Here is a 17,144-nt window from a genome sequence, read left to right on the forward strand (position 1 = left end):
GTCTAAACCAGGTCTAAACCAGGTCTAAACCAGGTCTAAATTTTGACTTGAGAGAGAGAGAGGGAGAACTCCAAGCCCACAGAGCAGGGTGTCTGCAAAGTGCGATCGGACAATGGCTGCGCTTAAGCCCTGTGGGGTGCGGAGCTCTGCGCCGATCCTTTCGCCTACGGTGCACCTCTGGGCTCAATGGATGTTTCTTCTGCTCAATAAATAATGCCTGTGAAGTGATGACATATTTTTGACAGTAAAGTCGTGTCTGTGAATATGTATTTGTACTGAAGAAAGCGTAATTGTAAATTTTCATTTTGTGATTGTAATTCTTTGATGTCGTAACTTTTCAAATTCATATTTCGATGGATAAAATACACACAATACATTTTATATATGACTGGACTCATTCGAGAGTTTACAAATATTTATTTTATGCTCAGATTTTATGCTCCAAATATGCTCAGAGTTCCCAAATATGCAAATTTCTATCCTATGCACACACTCCTTAACAAACTAATACAAGAATTACACATCATTTCATAACATGTTTCTACAGATCTAAACTAAAGAATTAGCAGTTTTTTGCAGAATAGGATGGTAAATTTTGTTGTATGCGGAGGAAACTATGCTACTCCACAAATGGCAACCTCTGCGATTTGCTAATTGCGATTTCTGTTTGTTTGTCATTAATCTTGCTGCTACACACTAGGCAGCTACACAAGTGCATATATACACATATTTTATTTGACATACAGTTTTATTATTGTTATCCATTGAATGGAATGTTCCATAGTATAGCATTAAACTGATTAATTTCAATAAAGGTATTCTTTTGTAGTGAAAATGTTGGAAATTGAATGAATGCAAGATATAAGTTCAAGAATAACATTATTTATTAGAGGATCATAATCTGGTGACGGACCCTTCACCCAAAAAGTTACAGTGTGATTTTTACTCAATTATGAGCCAGTTATGACCTTAGTGCAGACATGTCCAACCTATGGCCCGTGGGCCAAATACGGCCCTCAGACAGTTTTTTCTTGGCCCTCAGGCTTCCAGGTGAATTGCCCCAAATTACCTTGAATCAATTAAAAATGAAGTTGTTTTTTTTTTTGCAAGTTATTGAAAATCTACCTTGATAAAGCAAATCTTTAATATTTAGTGTGTGGTTTTAAGGATTTTAGCATGAATAAAGACTGATGGCTCATTCTAATGTGTTAAACATGCACATATTTCAATTATTCACTTTACTGAGCACCAGTCTACGGCCCTCAATCAGCCCTCTGCTTCATCTGTGTTTAAATATGTGGCCCTTGATGAAAAAACTCCTGCCTTAGTGCAATAATGTGTCTTTAATCATATTTTACACTTTTTAATTGCAAATTCATATTTAATCCTCAAAGAAGAATTTTTACTATGTATTCCAAAAATAATAGTTTTAATGTTTATAAGGACATTTCTACCAGTATTTCATATGTGTTTAGAAAATGTAATGCTATTCTCTGTTTCTGCTTCCCCTGCAGATCAAACAGAGGAGCCAGCGAAGTGCAAATCGGATTCTATATTGTGGTGATTGGATGTAAGACTACTTTGACCCTACAAAATTGAAGATGACGTTGCTATGGAAACTGCTGGTGCTGCAGTCACTCGTGGGGTGCCTTGCAGGTAAGTGCCTTGTTAAGAACTTTTGAGGCATGCCAAAGCTGCTTTTGTTATAGGCCAACTCCTTATTCATATGGATTTAGGCCAGCTGGCAGAATAAAGAAGGCAATGTCTAGAAACGACCAGCATTCAATCAGTCTATAGCTAATGCTTCCTTATCTTTCTCTAATAAATGGCATATGGAAAGCCCTTTTGGCCACAATTTAGATACACAAGTTACAAAAGAGAAACTTTATTTTATTCCATCAACTTTGTTTCAAGGGTCAGATCAGCCTGGATGACCACTATAGCCATACTGACAGTACAGAGTACGTGAAGGTGGATACAGTACTTAGTTGGACGTAGCATAGTTATTTTACTGTCAGTTATGGTGTGCATTCCTTGATATTTTAGAGAGTTGTAGAAGTGCGGTGTGCCCATTGGCATCAAATTATTGTGCTAGATAATTTGTGTTGTCTGTTCCAAACCATTAGACTTTGCAGAGGAGATATTCTAGTATGGAGGCAGACTATTTTACTTGAAAGTTAGAGAATGTAGCTGACTGTATTATGGATAAAATATTAAGACGTTTGAGTTGATTCAAAATGCCATTATAACAATAGCAGGTTGTCCAGTGTCATCTGAAACACTTTTAAAAGCATTGGCTTACTGGTGCATGAAGGAGCTAATAGATTTCAGATCGTCTCAGATATGTCTCATGGCAGTTTGATGTTCTTAATATTACATCATGTAGTGCAGCTTTGGGTTTAATGAAAATATGGTTCAATGAACAATAACCAGGACACAGAAACCTGTCAATCAAATCACAGAAAGAACACTCATGTTTATTAGACCATACACTACAAGTGATTAAAACATCCCTTCTGGCTTGTTGTTGTCATAAAATAAATAACTTCAGGGACCATTTTCAATTTGGTACTACTATGGTATAACCATTTTCCTTCATTTATAAGAATATATTCTACGTTCACTGGTCAACAGAAGATTGAGTGATTGGAGCTCAGTCAGAGTATACCATATTTGTTAATATGTGCAAAAAAGTTACAAGGTTTATTCCAGACATCAGCTTTAGGCGTAAACAGTACCAATGACTCAGTCCAAAATCAGATATTAAAACTTATTAGCGCATTCCAGGCATAATTTGATCATTTTGGGCCCCGTGAAAGCAGAATTGAATTGAATTTCAGCATTTCTTACAATACAATCAATAGAGAAAAACAACCTCCTGCTCCCTGTCAGAGTTTGGCATCATACTGTTATCATTAGCATTGTTTGTGCACAAACAGTGGAATGAAAACAGGCTTCTGTCATGTGCCCATGACCAGAGGGCGCTTTGTGTGAGGCCCTAAAGTCACGGCCCTAAAGAATAATGCAATTTCATTGAAGTGAAGTTTGAAATATTAAGATGTAGAATATCATTTGAAAATAACATAACATAAATTAGACACTAAGTACTAAAAAGTACGGCTGCACATTATACCATAATCTAGCAAATCTGAGTTGCAGTTGTCTATTCACAGAGGCATCAGTTATTTCGATAATAATTCTGTATCTGTAAATACAGATCAGTTCATATCTTCTCTCATGTCTTCTTATATATTAGTGCTTCTTTAGGTCTCTACAGTTTATACTACAAGTTTGTACACACACTGCACAGAATCCTTCATTGTAAACAAATCAAATTACAATACTTAACAGAAAAATTGCAATTCGATAATAAGAAAAAAAAAGTTATAATTTAATCTTATTGGGGGTTATCAAAAGTCAGCATTCGTGATAAGTCATACCTAACAACAAACAATACATTTTACAGCATTGGATTACAGAGAGAACTCCTTATGAGCTCCTAATTTATGGTTCAACGCTTGACTCTAATCTCCAGTGTCAAATCGTACAAACATTTGACTTATTTTGTGTCGGACAGTCAGTCACGCTCGCCATTACAGTGAATTGATGAACAAATAAATTCACCTTTCATTTTCCCTGCCAAGTTTGTGCAACCGTATTTCAATTACTGTACTGCGATTAAGAAATTATAAATGAGACCATAAGTTAACATGGGAATCCCTTTCTGGCTTTTCCTTGTGTCTGTCATTCATATCCAATGCAGTAAAGCTGAATTATGGCTTCATTATGGCCTGCTGTTCATTTCTGCTTCGGGGGCTTCTTGGCATTGATCACATTTTGATTGAAGACTTTAATTTGTCTCCTTTACAAATAGGAGGGTCAGAGGAGAGTACCGGTGGAATCAAGCAGTCTTTAATCAACAGGTGTTACACCAATCACAATGAAGAAAAGGCTATATTGATGAGCTCTGTGTCCGAGTGCTGCTTATTTTTCACCATCAGTCTTATATTTAGTGAAGGGAAAAACTCTTTGGTAAAATGTATAAGGAGATTAGGATGTTTTTTATTTAGAATTTACTTTTATGGACAGTAGTTCATTTGGTTAAAGAAAAGGAATATTGAAGGCTGTAAATATGAAATGTTCCTCTCCTCATGATCCAGATCCAGATGTGTTTTAGATTTGCAACAATGTACTGAAGTGTCCACTGCCCATAAGAGCTTATGTTTTTGTTAAATGATTTACAACTGACATCTACAATACATACTATTCTATATGTTCACGTACAGTGGCCTCATTTATGTACTTTTGCCTTATATGTTTTTTCTCTGTACCAAGAGTTCATGTGTACACGCCCATTCTACTCATTGTCATAAACTATAAATACTGATGGTCTCTTTTGTTCACCAATGTCATCAAATTGCAGATCAGACCAGCCAGGCTGGCGCCACCTAGTGCCTCCACTCATTTTCATTTCTCTCCAGTGACTAGGTCAGGAATCAGAATACACTAGACGGTTTGCATCAGCAAAGAGCTGGGATGCCATGACGTCAAACTCAACTCCTATCTGGCTCCTTTTGTGGTACAGCACAACAGTAAACAAAGCTGTTGAGATGGATGTAGACAAAGCCATACATTCTGTGTTGGCAACGATTCCTGAGATAGAGGATTTTCATTCTCTGCTTTGTTTGCTGTTGTGCCGGCAATTATTTAGACACCACTGAGTGTTCTGGTGCATTACATATGTCATGACCAAATAGCAGCAATTGGTTAAATTTTTAAAAAATGTACCCACCTACCATCAAGCAGACAAATCCTAATGTTGCAAGGTCAGAAGGTTTCCACGAAGTGAAACCGGCTGATGAATCAGGCTAGTCCTGACCAAGCCTAGCTCTAGATCTGGAGATGGGTCTGTTGTTCCGTAGTGGCTCATTACTTCTGACAGGTTTCCCCAGTGGCACTCGGTTGGTGGTTGAAGAATGAAAAATGGTCAAATGCAAAGAATCAAGTTTCTCTCATGAGGGATCAATAATGTATGCCTTAACCTTAAAGGTGCACTGCGTAACATGGCCCATTGATTTACCTGCACATTGTAAAAAGTTTACAGCAAATACATAAATATACAAGAGGGACTGCCGTTAGAGCAATATTAAAGGAGCCAAACTTAGAGGTAAAAGCAAGGCACATGTTGAAGTTGTTTTTTAGAATTTGTGGTAGCTGATATAAATCATCTTTTTATTTTTGTACAGAGGATAATATAAGAGCTGATGATAGTATGGCCAAAAAGGGGATCATTTGATGTGAAAGGGTATCAATGTTATTGGTGAGGACAATATGTGGGAAAATATGCAATTACTAAACAACCCCAGACTCCTTGGACAAAATGCCCTTACAGACAAACTGTTAGATGTTGGAACTCAAATAAAAGTAGTTGGCTTGTGTTAAAGTAAATATTACATATCTCCTCTTGCATTCAATTTCCCTGCTTTATCTTGAGCATTTCTCTTTTCTGAATCTTTACTCCTACTTGTTGCCCTGGATCTTTCAGACATAAGTTCTTAGTAGTAGAGCCCATATTACTTATATTCATGCTCCTTTGTGCATTTGTCAGTGGCTTCCTTTGTTTTGGCAGTGAGTTGGTTAGAATGAGTTTGGTCGGGGTGTCCTTACAGCCGGTGTGCAGGAGATTAAAGAAGCTGTCTTGCCAGGCAGACTCATATTTTGTTTTTCTTTTTCCCAGAGCTGCACACAAATATGCATGCATACACTCTTGGATTGGACACCTCATTGGTCTCTGTGAAAGCTGTTTCTAGTCATTTTTAGGCACAGTGTTGTAAAATGCAAATATGGGCCCAGCGTGTGAAAAGAAAAGAAAATATGTTTTCTCACGACAAAGAATAGAATAAATCAAACAGGAAGCCATTTGAGATGGAGATCAGCTCAGGACATTCAATTCAGTACATCTAGTTTATCAGCAACACAATGAGTAAAATAGCCTACATCATTAGTTGTTTATTTCATTCCAGATGTAAAGACATTTTCACAAAATATTACTTGTATTCAGTGTGTGTGTGTGATGTGGTAACATGTGGTGTAAGAATGTAAATAAACGGTTGGTTATTGAGTAAAAGATAAACACTCATATTACCAAAACTAGATTTTGTACCTGAGGAAAATTTGTCTTGCCCCAGTACAGATAAATTGTATAAGCAGCTCTTGAGGTCAAAATAAGTCCTCTGTATGCTATCAGCGTTTAATTAGAAGTTTGCTGTCTGATAATCAGGAAGTGCATTTAGCCATGATGGCAAAAGTGAGCGCTGGTCTCTGCACGCTTATAAACACATTCTGTTAAACAAAGTGAGGAATAACTTTAGACTACTGCAAACAAAGTTTAAAATGAACTAGCTCTGTTTTTCATGTTTTTAAGACTGTAACAATCAGGTACTTTGCCTTTAAAGACATAAAGAATGGCCAGTCTGTTTGGTAAGAAATAAAATGCAGTGTGGATGCCCTGTTGTTTCGTATACTCTGCAGACATTGTCTCGACAGCACAAACTACTGGCCTATGACATTGTTCTCCTTTCCACCAGAATAATACACACCTTCCTGGCCATATTTAATTTGCATTATACACAAACTGTGAGTGCGACTTCTGAACAGCCAGCGAAACCTGAGCATCTCTGCACCATTCTCCAGGTGACATGTTTATGCATTGTTTACCCTATTCATTATTCACCATCAGACTGTGTGCCACTGAAAACAATAGCAAGCTCCCACCGCCATGACCCGCTTCTGCAACAGCAATCACACATAAATACAGGCTTCTAACTGTTAGGCTGTTATGCATTGTGTGGTATTTGAAATTGCAGTCTGTAGATAAAAGAAGACACAAATTTGGGGTAAAATGGGAACCTAAAATTATAAAGAGCAGTGGACTTGTGCGATATATTATGGAAGAAAATACAGACTATAAACAGTGATATTTGAACTAAATTAAGTCATGGACACGATAAATGTAATGCATCACCACAAATAAATGCACAATGTTGTTAAAGCAGACCTATTATCAGTGTTGGGGAGTAACAGATTACATGTACCGGAGTTACGTAATCAGAGTACAAATTATGAGTAACTGTATTCAGTTACAGTTACGTTTTCCATGAGTGGTAATTAGATTACAGTTACTTTGTTGAAATAAATGATTACATGACGGTATTTTCCTGTTTTCGCATTTTGGGCTATATCCCTTTTTTTTTTTTTTTTTTGTCCCACGGTATTCCACTTATTGCTAGACACTGAACCAGGTCTAAACCAGGTCTAAACTAGGTCTAAACTAGGTCTAAAACCAGGTCTAAACCAGGTCTAAACTAGGACTAAACCAGGACTAAAACCAGGTCTAAACTGGCACTAAACTAGGACTAATCCAGGACTATAACAGGATTCAACAGGACTAAATCATGCTGCATGGACCGTGTCTCCTCGTCTTCTATCAATAATATTTTTAATTTGGTTCAGTAAAGTCATTTTTTTTTTTTTTTCTTTTATCAGACAAAACATCTTATGTGAAGATATCCTAGTCTTTGCTTCTCAACAGCAAACCAAGTAATCCAAAGTATTCAGATTACGTTACTCACTTTAAGTAATTTAATGGATTCCGTTACAAACTACATTTTGGTGTATGTAATCTGTAATCTGTAGGGGAATACATTTTAAAAGTAACCTGCCCAACACTGCCTATTATACAAAATTGACTTTTCAGAGCTTTTAACCATGTTATTCTTGTTTCCCCTCGTCATTCACTCACCCAAAGTTGTATTTGAAGTGAATCTATCGCTACCTATGGGAAAAATGTTGACAGCTGCATAGCTTTTTGTTGTGATGACGTTTACGGTGACGTCAGATCAGTCAGTCTGGTCCACTAAAACTCAGGTTGGTGGTGTGATTCCAGCTCCCACAGATGAATACTGTCATTATGTCCTGGGATAAGACACTTAATCCACCTCACCCCCAGTGTCTGCATACACTGGTGTGTGAATGTGTGTGTAAATGGGTGAGTGACTCCTTGATGTAAAGTGCTTTGAGTAGAAGGTAGAAAAGTGCTCTATAAAAATGTGATCATTGACCATTTTGCCATAACACATTTGAATCAGTTTTGTTTAAAGGAAATGCAATTTTAAGATGGATTGGCGCATCCCTACACATAACAGTTTGTTTGAATCTATTGTGAGTCATAAAGGTTATTTATTCAACCCTCTACAGCTCAGATGTTATCATAGTACAGAACAATAACAAAAGGTTTTCCACTAGAGAAAAAGAAAATGTACCAACCCTAAACACTGACTCTAAAAATGATTGTTCCATTCATCAATTTTTTAATAAGTCGATATAGAATTCATGGTGACAGGTCTGCTTGTGGACATGTGAAAATGTGCCTCTATCAACAGTGAGAAGTCAACAGTGAAATGCAGTTCCACTGGCGAGCGATGCGTGCACAGATGGGAGGCGTACAGAATAAGAGCAGATACTGTTACTTGAGAGGAAAATACATATAAACTAATCCAATCTCCACACAAGTCTTAGAGATGCTCAGAGCCTAACAGGATGAACAAATTTGATCACACCAGGCTTCCGTATCTCTGGAGAGGTTTTTAATACCAGTATAAATCATGTACCGCTGAAAAAAAGAGACAGGGGGCTGTAATAATTCCCAGGTGGTCAGAACGGAAAGGCCGACTCTCTCTTGGGAACACCTTTAATGAATATTCAAGTCCATTACATGTTAGAATAAATTACATAATAAAATGAATAAGTATAATAAAACTAAAGCTATAGCCATAATGTGAAACAACAAATTACATGTTAATATATTTTAATAATTAGCTTCACTTAATGAGTACAGTGCAGAAATACAAGCATACTTCTGAAGACATACAATTTTTAAAAAGTGATCATTGTATTCAAGTATATGTAAAGCCAAAATACTGTGCCCTAACTACCACATTCAGTTCATCATTTTCACATCTATAGATTTTCATATTTAAAGTGACTTGAGGCATTAATAGTGTGGTTTATTTCTTCTGGAATAGCATAATTATGTGTTTTAATCTGTTTTCAGCTCCAAAGCTGAGCAGATGAGTGAGTGTGAAATGGAGTCTAGCTGTTACAACACTGTCCATATATCACTGTCCAAACTATAGAAAATGAATGTCCCCAGCTCACCACTTGTGCTGTGATAGAACTATCTGTTCTAATAAAAACGGAACAGTACAGTTTGTCTTCCTCCTCAGCTTTTATTTCAATAAATAATATATTTTTCCAGATTTTTTCACAAGTCAGATAGTTAATTGAATTTCTAGTTTGCGGTTTGAACTTCAGTGAGATTTCTTGGAAAGTTAGATCGATTTGAGCAGCGGACAATGCAGCTATATCAGTTTGGCAAGGTTTTTCTTTCTTGTAGGGCTGTACATCATTGAAATTTAAGATCAAGCTGCAGTCATAGCTAATCATCAAAATGCCATGACATGGTGGGCGGCAGAGCAAGAAGGTCCTGAGTTTTGAGAATTGAGAATGAGAATTCTAGGGCAGTGCTGGACCTTTCTCTGTATGATCTCTTTGTATGATCTCTCCAAGCCTGTATAGGTTTCCTCTGGGTGCTCTGGTTTCCCCTACCACAGCAAAATAAAATATTTGTCCAGTTGACAGAATTGAATTTTTCGAGTCAAGATATTCATCTGACAGAATTGTATATTTCATTTGTTATGCATCATACCTGGACAACTGAGGGAGAACACAGACATCTTTCCCCTACCACTAAAAACATGTACAATTGGGTCCCCTATTAGAGAGATTTTAATCTCAGCAGTGCTGTTCTGGTTAAATAAAGATTAATACAATTAAAACCAAATAAGTTCAGATTTGACCCCATATGTTTAGACTATGTGTTGTGTTGTTCAGTGCATTATGGCTGCATGTATGTTCAATTGTACTGTGCAGTTAAACCATTTTATTATTTGTTTGTATCAAATGGATAGATCTATTATTCATAGTCATTTGTTTAATGAGCTGACAGTCCAAACTATAAACACTTATAAGCTGGAGAAGAAACTGAGATGCTGAGATTGCTGTATTTGTAACCTTTTCTTTTCATTCCTTTAATTTGGACCTGATTTAAGTCTACTTTAGCTACAGTCATACTCCATTAATGTTATATTCTTGATCACTAGAAAATATGTATGTAATTTTGAACATTTTTCATACATTTTTCTTTTTATGGCAATAGCTGATATTTGAAAAAGTGTGGGTTAAATAGAACCAGTCTGTTGCTTTTTAATACAATCCATTTGGCGTTCTATTGGAGGCAAACACACACAGCTGCAAGATTTGTGCAGACATTTAACCATGTGCCATCTCGACATCCACAGGGGCATTCACAGCCGCTCCCACTAACATCTGATCTGCACTAGACCACTTCCTTCCAGCCAACACTCGGAGGCACAGAGGACAGGGGGCTGAAGTGATGTGTCTAATGTGTTTACAATGTCATCCACACAAGTCTTACTATTATTCCTTAGGCAGAATTTATCAATTTCAGAGTGTGGCCTAGATGTTTCTGACAATTATGTTTTTTTTCATCAATTAATCATCATAATAATTTATATATATATATATATATATTTTTATTATTATTATTGGACCAGCTCTTGTCTCACACTAAGAAGGTCCTGGGTTTTTCTTCTGAGCCGAGGATACATATTCTCCCTTTGTCTGCATAGATTTCCTCCTGGTAGACACTTTTGTTTGGATCATTGCATTAGTCCTTGACTTAATTAGAATTTGAATTATTCTGAGTTGGAGTAATTTCTAATTGTTACTGATATACTTGTTCGAATGAGTATCTATTTTCAATTCTAGGTGTAGCAATAATTCATATTAGAGGCGCAGACCTTTAGTTGTTTAATCGATTAATCGGTCAATGGAGTCTTAGTTGAGCAAAATCTGTATTAGTCGACTAATCATTTTATTTGGATAATGAGGGTTAAGGATAAGGATATAAGTAAATGAGTTATCTGAATCTATTTTCTATTTTTGTATTTCTATGTAAAAAGGCAGGTTAAACACATGATTTACAAGTTTAATCTGTCTTTATATGAATAGGGTTCTTTTTGCATAAATAGTTGTTTCTGCACAAACTCCTGTGCAGTTGTAGTCTTATGCAGTTTTGGTCAGACACATAAGAGATAAACTATAGTTTTGAGATCTTTTGCCACGCCCTTTTAAGTCAAATAATCAATCGGCAGGACATGCCTTTAGACGACCAATAATTTCTTTACTCGCCACAGCCCTAATTCGTATGTGGGTATTGATTTCTTGACAACCCTATTGTGGAATGAGATTTCAAATAGTGTCTGTCTGGACGAGTGGAGGAGAGCACTCTTGTGTGGAGGATAATTTGGCATGTCGTAGTGAGATGAGCGCAGCAGGTATAATTAGCAGACGGCTAATGGCAGCGTTGGGTCTCCTGCTCGCTGCAATGGCTGCTGGGACGGTTACCGGAGCACACTGAGCGTTTATTAATGTTATTAGACGCACCTGGGAATGATATTCCAGATGAAAACTGTAGATGCAACAAACAAAAACACAACTGAGAACTGGAGGTGCCAGAAGTTTTTACCAAACTGAGGCACTGGGCCAGGAGTGAAGCAGCTTCAGTTAGACCAGTTAACCATATGGCTCGATGCCTTTCTAACAGTGCCAGTGATCATTGGTATTGTCCTACACAGGATAAGAGCACTTATAAGAGCTTGTGTCAGCACAGCTTCACTACAAACCTTCATTACTCTGCAGGTTTAAGAGAGAATGAGCCAAGGGTATTGCCACCTATGAAAAAAACATACATTTTAATTTAGACTTATTGCATTTTGAGTTAGGCAATTTGGAAAAAAATACAACACTTGAACAAAGTGACTCATGAAACATTCCAAGGTTAGTTTTATTTTAAAAATGTTCTGCGAGTGCTTCAACAGTAGTCACATGTTTTAGTCATTTTACCCCGGTGAAAAAGAGACTTTTTGCCCAGAAAGGGACACATCAGAATTGTACATTTTCCACTCAGATGACCATGTGATGCTGACTCAAGTGTAGTTCACAGTGAGCAGTGTGAAGGTCATTTTAGAAGCTCAGGGCAAAATCATTCAAAGTTTGAAAGTCTCTGATGCTGAAAGAGCATTCATTTAATTCATTACCCACTAATATGTGTGGGAGTCCCGTACTTTGCAGCACAGGCTTGTGAGTTTGATCACTTTGCAAAATGGCAACTATCTCTGGGAGATTTCACAGTTTTCATTTAGCAAAAAAATAAATATAGACTGACTTATTTTTCCTTTCAAGAGGATGCTTATGTTTCAAGAGGTGTAGTACAGAATTATCCAGCGGTCCAGAGTCAGAAGCTTTCAAATAGAAGTGCATAACACTGGGCTCTAGTGTGTCAAGTGCTCCTGGGTGTTGTGCCATGCAGAGTGATGCAGCCTGTATGTACATGTAATGGTGCCCAGTGCCCATGAAGGGCATCTCTGAGGTTGACGTCCCTGTCAGATGGCCCTCTATGTTAAAGTCTCCTTTGGCAGTGCTGCCCCTGTCACTCGAGGACATTTCCAGTGACAGGATGCACAGTGACCTCTGTCACATGGGCCTGCAGTAAGGCTGCTGGTGCTGGGCCAGCTGAGCCCTGCTCAGAGCTACACTCTGTGGCCTTTAGCCTCTGGGTCTCCTGTGTGGACAAGCACATGTCCAAATGGGCCCAGCTGTCCCCACTTCATTATGTGCTGATTAATAGGAGCTACTGGTTGGCACGGTGCTTTATGGTCTGAGAATCTGGAACGCGTTCATGTACTTAGCCTACTGTTGTACAAATGACTTTTATATTATTAAAACTATTAAACTGAAAATAAACCAACAATGCAACACCCTGTTTGATCAGTTTTATTAGTGCAGTACATTTAGGACATGATGGCTGGTGATATTAAGTGTTGTTTGTTTAAGTTCACTTACTCGTGGGTTTCTCTATAAGAATATTCATATGAGTTCTGTAGTAATGATCGTCTTTTCACAGTAGAGACACTTGGCCCAGAGCCTGTGCTTGAGTGTCTGACAGGGTTTATAAGCCTGTTCGCTGCTCTATTAAATCCTTCATTAGTGCTGAGATGGACCTGATGGCAGCATTAGAGAGCGCTCAGCTGTATAACGCCAAGCGTCTCTAGGTGACTTACCTGCTCTTCCTCAGGAGGGCCCATTACATGGATGTGGAGAAGCAGGGGGTCCCCGGGCGCACACAGAGCCGCGCCCTCCGTAATTGCTACTGCTGGTGATTCACAGCAGGTTCATCAGAGAAGGGCCTCCCCCTCTCCACACTCGCTCTCTACATCTTTGTTTGTCTTTGCCAACTCTTGCCTTTTTGAATTGCATATCAACATATCTTTTATTCATGCATTTGGAGTTGAATCTGTCAGGATCACCTTGCCGTTGTCTGTAGCCACAAGAATAGTTGGCCCTAGTGTGTGCCTGGCTTTGTCATTTCAAAGCTAATTTGGCATTGTTGCGTCTGTGTCTTGCTACCCACCTCCCCTGCTCCCCCCACAATGAATGATTTATGCATCTGCCGCTCTCTGGGAGCAGAACAACCAAGTTTGTATGGGCCAGTCTGTGCCAGCTCCAAGCTTGTAGGTATGTTTTCTTTCCAAATGAAGAAAGCTATGCTAATTACAAGTCAAGGGAAGAACAGAGAGGAGACATTTGTGGGTGCTGAAATTATCCAGACCCTTAAATTTCACAGTACCATTAACTGTTCATTTTAGACCCTGTACCCAATTACTTCCTATGCATTTGATCAAAACTGGTTTTGCACCAGGACAGATGCAAGTGAGGAATATCTTTGGACCACTGTAAACCGTTTGAAACGAACTAGTTCTGTTTTTTTTAGACCGTAAACATCAGGTACAGCACCTTTAAGTACAGTAGGCAGGACATCCACAATGCTAGATAATAGAGACCTGTCTTTCTCGCAATTAATGTTACAATCACAGCATACAGGCACTGATAACTCAGTCTGCTCATGATCTGATTTAGTCTCACCTCTCCTGAGAACTGGTCAGACCATTCATGTCCCAGTCTACGTGCAGGTCAACAGGCCTACTATTAACTGAACGAGTGGCTAAGAGGAGTTTAGGGCCATTAAGTAATTTTGCATTAGTGTAAAATCTTTGTAGCTATAATTGCTAATTAAAACAGAATACATTTTTGCAAATATAGATTAGTGGCAACTCATTTACTTTGAGCATTTCATTTTAGGAAACACATCATCATTTGCCCTCCAAAGCAAAACGACACATAACAGACACACTGATGCTCTGATAGTTTTTACTTTCTCTTTTAAATTAGTGGACCAAAGAAATGATACAACACACAAACTGGTGCAAGGACTTAGGTCTGTCACAATGATTATTATATTAACTGACTTAACAGTCAAACACATCTGATATTTCTCCCTGCTGTATTAACTGCATTTTTAATAGTTGTAAACGATAAAAAAAAAAAAAAACTATTACAAAACTAAACTATTACAAAAAAAAAACAAAAAACTAAACAAACACAACAAAACACTGTAAGCTGTAATATATTAGGTCTAGGGTTATGGGATTGTCAGTTGTCTTAGTATGGGATGGTGAGTGGTTCCACGTTGAGAACATGCTTGTGTTCAGTGCAGGCTCTGACCTCTAATGGGCTCTATGGGACTGGGGACTGAGGCCGGCCCCATAAAACCAGAGTTATGATCCTACTGCTACAGTAATGGCACCGCAAAGTAAAGCGGCCGTGCTGCTGCAGAGGGAGCGGGTGGGAGGGGCTGACAAATGCTAATGTTACATCAGACAGGCTAAGACTTGCAAGCATGTTTGTCAAGTCTCTATTGTACTGCCCAGTAGAGACCAGAAGATATGAAAATTTAAGATATGTATAATTACAAGTGAGTAGGTCATGATAACACATGATAACACATTTTGAAGTGCAATATATTGCTTATAAGTCTAGATGATAAACAGTAACATTGAAACCGAACCACAAAGCAGAATTATCACCAAAACCTCTTAAAAAAAAAAAAAAGCAGAATGTAACACTTACCATATTGCAAAAAATATATGTATATACATATCCCACTACTGCAAAGAATATTGTTCCATCTATCACGTACTGAACAATATGTCAATATAGTATTTATCGTGTATCATGATTTATTTATTAAAAAGTGAAATGGGAACTGGTTATGCTGTTTTTATTGAAGTTAAAAAAGCAAAAAAAAAAAGTGTTATATTGAAATATCATTATCGGAATTCAGAAAATTGTCTATTATCAAATATGGCACATTTTAGCTCAGCTTTTGTTGGATTGCATAATTTTAACTGATTACTAGTTTTAGTTTAAGTTGGGTTGAAAAATCAAGCTATCAAATTTAGTCAGTATTGCCACCCCTCGCAAAGTGTACTGGAGGGACGTATCTTTAAAAAAAACAAAAAAAAAAACAAAACAGAAATATAAATAAATGCAGAGACTGTAGTAGTATGTAGTGTAGAGACTGGAGCTGATCTGCACACAGCCAGTAACAGGCCTGTGATCTGATCAGCTACAACGCCCATAAATGTATAATGCACATGGCCATACATCACTTTCATTACCCTGGATCTCTGCACAGTCACTGCAGATGGGAGCCAGTGCAGATAAAAGCTCTCTTTTATATTTTCAGCCCATTACGTATTTTCAAATCTTTGTCTCGGTAACAGCGCCTCTCTCCCAAAGCTCTAAGTATTCCCTGCTGGGCTAACCTGGTATTGCTCTCACAGCCGTATGCAGATGAGGGGCTCGCTGTTCCAGTCATTTTGCAGGTGTGTGGTCTATTGGGAGTACCACGCCAGCTGTTCTAAAGCTTTAGGGAAAATATACTAGAAATCATACTCTAACCCATTTCTCCCTGCAGAGCACCGGGTTAGTCTAAATACAGTATATTAAGCTGTTGCTGATAAGTATGCAGACAGCCAACAGAATGAGTTTTTTTTTTTTTTTTATCTACCCTATAAATATGAATAATAATAAACACAAATGAAAATAGCTTGTCTTCCAAACAAGGTTGTAAGGTGATACTTCTGCACCTTATCACAGTCCATTGTGACACTAATCTAGACCAAGGCATTTGCAGGAACATTTTAGCACATTTCTGATGGACCGCCATAAGAGCAAATTGTCACCTGGATAATAATGACAGAAATTTCAGATATTTATTTGTGCACCCACCCGTTTGCTTATCAGTGCTTTGTGAATTAGCTTTGCAAGGTAGGTGTCCTAAAAAAAAAAAAAAAATAGCCTAAAATTATGGCCTATGAATTAATTTTGAATTTTACTATGTAATATGCATTTTCATTGTTTCCATTTAGATTTTGACTATTAGTTTATTTATTCTATTCAACTACAAGGAAAACATATATTTACTCTCGTGAAAGGTTTGTTAAAGGTGCATTGTGTAACTTTTCTGGTGGAAATTCAATTTGGGTATTTTAAATTTTTTTTACTTTAGTTTATTAAGATAAACATTTAGAACAATCCTTGACAGAGGGTTATTATATTAGTTATTATTCAGGTACACAGTCACCAGAGTAGGGACGGGCATTTGATGAAATGTTCTTAATCGATCGTCAGAAGAATTAACGATCGATTATCGATTAATCATTAACATTTTTATATTAAAATGATCATCATTATTATTACTATCTGAACTACTAATCTGCATAAATAAATTCAACTTTACGACATATAAACCATAACCACTCTAGAGCCACATCAATCCGTTTGACATTATAATGTTTTTTAATTCAGTTTTGCGCAACTCTCACAGAAACAAAACTTAAAACCACATCGCTAATTTGCATAAACTAAGCGAAGATAAAACTACAGCTCTTGTGTCGCTGATGTGGTTCAACTTCTGTTAGATTAAAAGACATGACTCAGTGGAATACAGGTTAGTGTGACCATATTTGTGTTTGTCAAAACCAGGACACCGTACGGGGGGAGGGAGGTGGGGACTCTTCATCGACATTGTGCGACTCTCA

At 37.6% G+C, this 17,144-nt stretch overlaps 1 protein-coding gene across 1 annotated transcript in view; it reads left to right on the forward strand.

Moving 5' to 3' along the window:
- cntn4 (contactin 4) overlaps nt 1-17,144 on the forward strand; it is a 195,109-nt gene that overhangs the window by 26,908 nt on the left and 151,057 nt on the right. The window contains exon 2 of the mRNA XM_055160836.1: nt 1,515-1,656. Coding sequence (XP_055016811.1) covers nt 1,602-1,656 — 55 coding nt within the window. The 5' untranslated portion in view covers nt 1,515-1,601. The remainder of the gene's footprint in view (nt 1-1,514; nt 1,657-17,144) is intronic.

The sequence above is a fragment of the Boleophthalmus pectinirostris genome, unplaced genomic scaffold (genome assembly GCF_026225935.1).
Source record: "Boleophthalmus pectinirostris isolate CB_2022bp ecotype Guang Dong unplaced genomic scaffold, ASM2622593v1 HiC_scaffold_3, whole genome shotgun sequence".
Taxonomy (NCBI): Eukaryota; Metazoa; Chordata; class Actinopteri; order Gobiiformes; family Gobiidae; genus Boleophthalmus; species Boleophthalmus pectinirostris.